This window comes from Sturnus vulgaris, chromosome 12 (assembly GCF_052056855.1).
Source record: "Sturnus vulgaris isolate bStuVul1 chromosome 12, bStuVul1.hap1, whole genome shotgun sequence".
Lineage (NCBI taxonomy): Eukaryota > Metazoa > Chordata > Aves > Passeriformes > Sturnidae > Sturnus > Sturnus vulgaris.
The window spans coordinates 12,375,016-12,384,165 of record NC_142254.1 but is presented as its reverse complement, the minus strand read 5'-3'; the positions used below and the strand labels follow the sequence as shown (position 1 = coordinate 12,384,165).

Sequence of the window (9,150 nt, the reverse complement as noted above, 5' to 3'; positions counted from 1 at the left end):
TGGAGCCGTGCTATCCCTAACCAGTACTGTCACTGCCCGGAGAGCAGCGTCACTTGCTGATGCTTGCCCGCACCACCCCGGCCCTCCGGGCGTTCCGGGACCATCCGGCTCCATCCCCGGGGCTCGCCCCGCCATCCCCACGCATCGCTCCTGCCTAACAAATGGCGGCACCGGGGAAGGGAGCTCGGCCAGGGCGGAGGGGAAATTTCCTCCCCGAGGCAGCCCGGCAGCGCCCGCAAGGGAGGGCGGCGGGCGCCCGCCTCGCCCCGCCCCGCTCCCGCCGCCCCCGGGCCCGGCTCCTGTCACGATGAATGCGGGAGGAAGGCTCCCCCTTCCCCTCGCCGGCCTCGCCGCCTCCGGCCCCTCCTCCGCGCCCCCGCTGCCGAGCGCGGCCGCCCGGCGGAGCGACCCCCGCCCCCGCGCCCGGTGCTCGCCCGGCGGCCCCGGGGGCGGCGAGATCCGCACCGCCCCGGCGCTCGTACTGGAATGGGTGGAGTTGAGGAGCGCGGTTTCCTGAGAGGAAGTGACCGCACGGGGCAGGAATGCGCCGCCGGCTCCGCGCCGCGTCCCGCCTGCCTCGCCGCGGTGCCGCGGGGAGCCCTCTCCGCCCCGCCAGCCATGCCGCACTTCACCGTGGTGCCGGTGGAGGACAAGCCCCGCGCCGAGTACGACAGCGTAGAAGGGCTCAGCTGGGTGGACTACCGGGAGCCGGCCGCGGCGCCCGCCCCCGGCGACTCCTACGACACCGTCAGCTCCGACGGTGAGCGGGCACGGCCGGGGCGGGGGGCGGCGGTGCCCACGCTCCGGGGGCTCGGGCGAGCCCGGCTCCCCTCCCCTGCCGCCGGCCACGGCACAGACAAAGGCGGGGGTGCCGGCGGCGGCTGCCGGGCTGCTCGGGGCGCCGCGCCCCGGGGAGGAGCCCCCGGCAGCGCCGGGCGGGCGGCGGCTCCGCAGTTGCCGCGGCCGGGATGCGGAGCCCGGCGCGCCGGGGCAGCGCTGCCGCCGGTGTCAGCGGGCCGGGCCGGGCCGAGCGGTGCCAGCGCAGCCCGCCCCGCGCACCCGGGGATGCCCTGGACACGGGGTTCCCCCGAGCGCACGGGAGCCAGCCCGGGGTTCCCTCCGCCTCCCAGGCGCTGGGTGATAGCCCGGGGTGCAGCGGGGAGCGGGGCCGGCCCGGGGTATAGCTCTTATCGGTGCTCCCACAGGCTGCTGTCTCCAGAGATGATAAGAGTACGTGGAGATAGGCTCAGATGTTTTCAGTGCTTCACTGCCAAAATAAACGGGTGATAGAGCATTCGGTTAAATTAGCTGAATTTAACGGTGTCTGCTTTACTTGTTTATATCATCCTTCTAAACGCGGCTGCCCAGCAAGGTCTCCCTCCCGCAAACCGGGCCCCTATACTACAGCAAGTGCTTTGTGCCTTGTGTGGCTCTCACAACTGCTCCTGCCAGGCAGAGCTGCTTTTTCTTAGGGGTTAATTTATTCCAATTACAGAAGAAGATCACGTAAGTAGGAGGGGATTTTGGGTGGTGAGAAGTACATTCTTTAACTAGGCAGCTGGTATCAGGGCTCAGCCTGTCTTGATGTTTTGCTGTGACTTTGAGATATAAATCACTTTAAATACAGTGAGTGTTTCTAGTGGGAATGTGAAGGACGTTTAGATTTGGGCAGTAGTGTAGTTCTGGTACAAGCTTGTTTCAGCTCTTTGTGCAATCTGTTCTTCTTTTGTCTGCCTTGGTTATGTTTAGCTTTCTGTAACCTTTAGGAAGAGGATCTTCCCATGGGCTCATCTGGTGAATCTGACTTACCCTCTCTGAATCATGAGTGACTCTAGGCAACAAAAGAAAAAGCAGTAAACACCTGACCTGTTCTTCCTTGCCCGTGCAGTCAGACTTTTCAGATTGCAGATGTTATTGAATGTACAGTAATCCCTGAAGGGAGCCTGCACTGCTCAGGCCTGTGCTTAAGGAAGGCAACGGGGTTCTTTTGCTGAGTGATCCTCAACTGTCATAAGAACGAAGTTCAGTTCCTGCCTTGTTAACTTGCTCATTTCTCTGAGAATATGCGCTTCAATCTCCAATATGTGTGCATTGGGAGTTTCTTTCTTTCTTTCTTTGTATCCTTTTCAAGAAAAATTTTAGATTGCGAATACTGAGTTGCTTACCTAGCCCTAATGCCCGTTCTTTCCATTCCTAGTGTGAGTGTTTTAGGATGATGAAAGGGAGATGCTTTTCCCAAGCTGTCTGTTACCACAGACAATTTGAGGCACTAGCCCTAAAGGCTGTGCAGGGCCTTTAATTTGTTTTGTAAAATAGGACTGTTTTACTGTCAGGCTACATTACCATATAGTCCCCATGTGTATGAAAGTAACAGATGTTTTTTACCCGTCTCAGCAGGTCGAGGTGGACACCTCGTGAAATGCTTTTTCCAGTAGATAGCTTTGGCCATGGGTTGGTAAGTGTGGCTTGTGGAAGTTACTGCCGTGGTGGATAAAGAAAGGTCAACTCACACCACCTCTTACTTGGGTATGAGGCTCCCTGTAGGATGTATGCAACCAACACATTTCAGGATACCCACTCGGCTCCTGTCAGAGTCCATCAGTCACTGGCAAGCTGTGGCCTCTAACGTGCTGCTGTCACAACTGCAGTGCACAGCCATGCTGGAAGTTAGCTGAGTCTCTCTATTTTAAAGCTGATAGAAATCTAGTAATTTCTCTACTAATATATGGTAGCTAGTTCTGTTTCTGTTTGAACTCTAACTACCTTCCATTTTTTAATTTACTTTCACAGTAATTAAGTATTGTTTCATATCCTCGGGGTGTACATATAAAGATATGTGTCTTGCCTACCTGTACTGACAAGCATAGTCTTCCCCACTAGCCTTTTCTGTTTTTTTCCTAGGTTTCTTGTGTGTGTAGCTCTCTAAAGGGGAATCTGAACTCGATCTGGTGTTATTCCTTTCGGTTTTGGTGGTGGTTTCTACATCCTGTGCAGTTACCCTGGCCTGTCACACAGGGGGGATTGATGATATGACACAGCTCCTGTTGAAGGCAGAATGTCTCAGAGCTGTTTAGCACTGGCTGGAGCCTGCAGGCTTGGGGCTGGAGGGTGACCCTGCCGAGCCTTCTGTGGCACCTGATTATGGGGCTTTTGGAGAGATTTGTTGGTGTTTGGTGATGCCCCTGATTCGAGATAAGATAAACTGTTTGACTTGAGTGCAGAGTTCAAGTTTTGGGTTGTGGCCTTATCGAAGTGCACACAGTTGATACATGATACACGCTGATACACGGATGCACACAGCTGCCTGAGCAGTGCCCGTGGTCCAGGCTTTCTGTGCCATTGAGTAGCTCCACCACAGGCTGTGTGAGAAGCTGGTTGCAGTTGTTGTGGTGAACCTTCTGCTGGGAAGATTTTATTTAGTCAGGTTGCTGTTCAGCACCTGGTTTCAAGACTTGTTTGGATTGCTCAGTTTGATTGGATCTGTTGAGGTGACTCAGTAATGACATGGCCCTTCCAGAGTGTGGCCATGGCACTGCAGCTGTTTGTAGCTGCTCTGTAACAGTCTGCAGAGTAGTGGCTGTGTTGTCCAGTACTCCTTGCACAATATCTTAGGCTGTTGCTTATGATTCTGATGGATTCTTTTTTTGGTTTCATCTTTTTACAGCTGCGTTTATTTGTCATATCTCTGTTTTTGAAGGTTTTGCTTTTTTTTCTGAAATTTGCTTTTTTTAGGACATCAAGTGATAGGGTGTCATCTAAACTCTACAGATGTGAAACTGTTCTGCAACAGAGTTTCTCGTCAACCATTTCTATAAGAAGACATTAGTCAGTGTGCAATAATTAAGCCTTGTCAGATAGTTCTAGTGCTTGCCTATGAATAAAATCAGCCTTTTATTTCTAAGTAGGTTCCACTGACTGCCACTGCTTATAATAGACTTTGACATCTTTCATTTAGAAAAAGAAGTACAAAGAATTATCCTGTGATCCTATGATAAACACGTGAGCCCTTCTTTATGGATCGTCAGGGATGAGAAATGTGAATTTGGCATCCCCTCTGTCTTTGAAATAAAGCCAGAATATTAGGTTGGGTACACAGGGCAAGAAGAGGGACAGTGGGGTCTGAATAGTGTTTTAAAAACCAAATGCACTTTGCTTTAATAGAAATCTCAGCTCCACAGTCATTGTGCACCCTGTTAACCAAAGTATGGCAATGTCATGTGTCCTGTGGGAAGTTATTTATCTTCCCTTGACTTCTGTGTGGAAATGAGACACTGATCAGCTTGGTGTCACTAACTAGCTTTGGTCAACTGCCACCCTTGGTTTTTGCCAAGGAATTGCTCTGCTTATGTTCCAGTTATCACTTGGCTTCCTCCAAGCCCTGAGTTCTCTAACTAGACTTGAGACTTTTACCTTGATCTTACATTCTGTGTTGGCATGTTCAGTGTTCTTGTGCAGCAGCAGATTGTGCTGCTCATTTGCAGTGAGCTGCTTTGGAAAATGTGGGTAAAGTTCTGGTGTGATAGCAGTGTGCTTTTACTTTAAACTTCCTGGTTCACTGCTTTTATGTGTGGTAACTTAATGGTGAAGATTTTCAGTCTTTTGCAGGACTTGAAACTAAGCTCACAAGAAATGTATCTGAAGATACTTTTAATATAGATGCATAAATCATTCAAAAATTCTTCTTCAAAGTGCTTAATTCTTACATGTAGATGCTTTGGCGAAATCCAGAGATAAGATAAAATTGGTCACATAATAAATTAGACACTAGGGCTAAGTGGGACCGACAGAAACATGTCCAAATAGCATTTATGTTATCTTAAAAACTTCTGCAGGCAGCAGTGTGGCTAAATGGCACTGTTATGGTGACTGTAGTTGAATATTTTTGCATAACCTCTGTACCACAAGTGTCTTCAGCATTTTTTGTGTTGCCTAAAAGCCGCAGAAAGAAGTCACAGAGGAGGCAGCCTGGGGTGGAGTTGAGGCAGAACCTCTGAATTGTTTCAGAGAAAAGAAAGTAACCTGAGAATAGCAATACTGATGTCAGTGAGCTGTCTTTGCTGGTGATTTGTTAACTATTCTCTTACTGAAAACAGGGTGGAGACTGCATGTTCTTCAATGTAGGTGCATTTTGATGATGAGGGTTGTTTTTTTTTTTTACTGTTCTGCTAACATCTGGTTACTCCTCTCTGCAAAGTACGATGTGTAAATTTTGAGATATTAAAGGTGTCCTATCAGTGCTAAATACGTCAATATTTATTTCTTTTCACCAAGGGTACTTGGAGGATCCACAGCAATAGTTATAGTTTTCAGTGCAGATCCTGAAAGGGGTCTTTGCAGCAGGGTTATACTTTAGAAGTCCTGGTAGGTTTTTTGTTGTTAGGACTTTTTTCCTTTTCTTTTTCTAATATTTTTTTTCTTTCAGTTTGGCCAATCAGCAATTAGCACAGCACTGATTGCAATGCTAAATTCCAGAATGCTTTTCTCAACAATACAGGTGAATAGAGAAGTGGACTCTTGCTTCAGATAAGGAAAGATAAGAGCTCGGCATGTGAAAAATGAGAGTGGAAAAGTGCTTTGTGACATAATTACCTGTTTATAATAGCTGGGTGGGTGAAGGAGGTGATATATACTTTCCTTTGATTACAGGGTATAAAGAATTTTTCTGAGGAGCTCATTTTCCTGGAGCCAATGGTCAATACCTTTAGTTTCTTTTATTGGCTTGTAGTATAGTAAGGTTTAATGTGTTAAAATCCTTGTCTAGGAAAACAGAAAAGTTCTTAGTGCTGCATTAACTGCTACTTTTGCTAAGCATGTCTCATACTTCTAATTTGTGCAGTGATTAGGACCGAGCTGGAGAGGCTGCAGCTGTCCAGTACCAAGGGGATCGTGGTGCCAGCTGCTGGTGAACAGGAGACTTAGCTAAATATAGGAAAACATGGGCCTTCTTGTGGGTTCTGTGGTATTCCAGTTATTTGAAAAAGCTCTGGGAAGAATCTTTGTGATATGTCTAAGTGATGTGAAAGCAGCTCCCCTACCCGTTTGTGTGTGGGTCTGCATGTTGCAAAAAAAGAAGAGAAGATTGTTAAACAATCCCAAACAACCCTCTGTTGGTCTTTTGCAGCTGCAGGGTTTTTTTGTGTTTTGGAGAACACCTGCATTAGAAGGCTAAGCAGTTGTACATGAAAAGACATGGGTTTTCTACCTAATTCTCTCTGCCGATGCTTGCTAAGCAGCCATTCCGAACTTGAGTTAAGACTTAAGTTTGGGAATATTTGAATAATGCTGAAGTTATATATTCTGTACAATCTCTCAACTTTTCTGAAGAATTTTAAGTACATTTTTGGGTGTCTTGTGTTTGTAGTACATTTCTCTCTCATGCATAAAACTGATCCGTGTGTGTTATTCAATTTCCCCTTACAAATTTCTTCAGTGTTTCACTTCCTCAGAGAAAATAGTGACATCTGCTTTCTTTTCCCTACTGCAACGAAATTAAAGCATAAGCTTTTGCATGCTTTTCAGTATAAAATTGAGTTTTGGCCTTTGCTCTAAAGTTCTGTGTAGAATGGAGACTGAGGTAGTTTGCAGTCTCATTTACTAGGAAATGTAGCCAAACACAATAATTGCTGCTGGCTGAGGTTGGCAACAACCACCTTGAGAACCATCAGAGTTAGTGATCCCTGCCTTGTTCTGAAGTGCATGTAACAGGATGGGGGATACCCAGTGCCACAGGCAGAGGAAAGCTGCATTTGGTGAGTTTCCCTTTCCAAGACCAAGTTAAGGATTTGCATCTGTTTTTGATTGTAATGCAACAAATAATGTGCAGACTGCTTTAAATTACAGAACAATTGCTATTAGCACCAATATGTGGAGCAAGAGTTCTCTGATCAAAGGGTCCGTGCCTTCAATTTCTTGGTTCAAGGTTGCTCTTTAAATACTTTGCTCTGTGACCTGAATTACAGAGAAAAAAATGTGCCATTTTAAAGGCATGGTTTAGAGCCTATTTAAATTACATTTTAGGAGTGTTTCCTTTGTCATCAGTAACCTCCAAATTGGAAATTTTGCATCTCTTAATTGTATTAAGCTGATTTTTATTCTCAGATAATAAAATTTCAGGGTTTTTTTTATGTTTTTGTTTGTTTGATTTAGTATTGATTTAGTAAAACCTCTTTCTTAATTATTAGTTATCAATAGGCAACAGTTTAAATGCTGCCAAGTGGTTCCTTAGCAATGAGTAGTACTGTTCTTGTTCTTTCAGTTGAGCTGCTTTGGATGATTTCTTTCAGCATACTTGGATTTTGTCATGCATGAACTGAGCATCTTTCACAGAGGCTGCTGTAGCAACTGCCAAGCAAACATTTTTTTTTTAAGCAAGCAAAATAACAAAATACGTACACACACAAAAAATTAGTCTTTTCACAGACTCAAATGCATGACAGTTAATATGTCTGTATTTAAATTTAAAAAGTCTACACAAAAATACAGTCCTTACAATGCATGTATAGTAAACCTCTCTGGAATTTGAATATGACAACATTTTGTATACTGTAGCTGCATATGTATATATATATATGTAACTGTCTCTGGAGGTTACTTTGTAGCCTGTTTATTGCATATTTGCCCCCTGTAGCTTTTATTTTAAACCCTGTTTCACAAGTTTCAAACTGTCACTTCTGAACCATAAAAAGAAGTTGCTGGAGTGAATGGAATAGCATTTTTTTCCTAACAGACTTTTAATAAGCCTTTAGATTTTGTGGTGGGTTCTAGGTATGGCTTGGAAAAAAGTTTTTTTTTTTGCTTTTCAGCAGTCTTAAATCATGTCTGAGCAGTAGAGATACAGTTCTGGGAATACATTTTTTTCAAATCTTTGTTGCTGTTAAAGGTACCTGGTGGAGTTCTTTCTTAATCATCTTTTGATCTTCTTTGTGCTTTGTAGGACAGAGAGATGGAATTTGACATGCAGAATAAAGTGCTAATTGCCCCCAAAAAGCTTTTGCTCAATTAGTTTATGGATGAATGGGGAAGTTTGATAACTTGGCAGTTATGCTTTGCTGACTGGAGGCAGCTTTAGACTTGTTGGAAATGTAAATGAAATGGCATTTTGCTGAGCAGAAGGTGAGAGGCCAGTGCCAGGCAGGGCTGGGCAAGGGAGGAGGGAGGAGGTGGCTGGTCCTGGTGAAGGGGTGGCCATCATCCCACCTCTCTATTGATGGTCACAGTGCTGCTCCAGCAAGCCAGGAACTCCTTTGTGTGAGGCATGGTGTGCCAGCGTTTCCACAGGTATTCACATTTTGTGTCTGGATTTCTGCCCCACGGGTCCATCCTCTTGAATGCAAAATACTTAATTTGCCCCTTTCTCTCCACCCAAGTGACCTGCATTGTCCCAGAAGCTCGTTCATTGATCGGCACATGGGCTGTGCTGTCATGAGGATGCAGTGCATTGATTACTCTGAAAATGAGAATCAAAGCAGAGAGCTGCTGTTGGAGCTGGCTCAGGGCTTGTATAACACACCGTGCCACAGGAGCAGTGACGCAGGGCTGTGTGTAGGGCACAGGCACGCTGTGCTGTGCATGGGTTCAGGGTAATTACGCCTCAACTAAACTAAACGGGTTTGTTTCCCTGCAGTCTAATTACCACCCTTCAGTTTCGTGTCCTACCAGTAGCCAGCAATTTCTTCTGTTTGCCTGAGGGATTTAGAACATCATTCAGTCCCTGCAGTTACCCTCTTATCATGGAGCCGACCATACAACCTTCTGACTTTCACTTCCATGTCGAAGGGAAGAAAGGATTTTTATGGTGTGCCATTAGAAACTGCTCATTTGCTGAGTTAAGAAGGGCAAATTTGTTGAGACTTGCTCTTGCATACTTTAAATTGCTGATTGCTGCAGTAAAACATAGTTTTTATGCCCTGGAGTATAATTGTTTTCCATAAAATTATCTATAGCAATGCTCCTTTGTTTTATGGCCCTGTCTCTGCTTGCAAGCTGAGTAGCCCTGAGCTTAGTTACTGTGTGCAAAGTCCACCTCTGGATTTCGTTGTTGGAGGTCAGATCTGAGTCAGGACTAGGAGTAATTCAAGAGGATGGCATAGCTGCTGCTGTCTCTGGACAGCACATTACTGTTTCTCCTCTGCCTTCTACCTTTGCATTCAG

General features: G+C 46.1%; 1 protein-coding gene across 1 annotated transcript in view; it reads left to right on the top strand.

Annotated features, from left to right (window-relative positions):
- Nucleotides 1-486: 486 nt before the first annotated feature.
- Nucleotides 487-9,150, top strand: part of SLC12A4 (solute carrier family 12 member 4) — a 45,780-nt gene continuing 37,116 nt past the window's right edge. Inside the window, exon 1 of the mRNA XM_014880802.2 lies at nucleotides 487-760. Coding sequence (XP_014736288.2) covers nucleotides 487-760 — 274 coding nt within the window. The remainder of the gene's footprint in view (nucleotides 761-9,150) is intronic.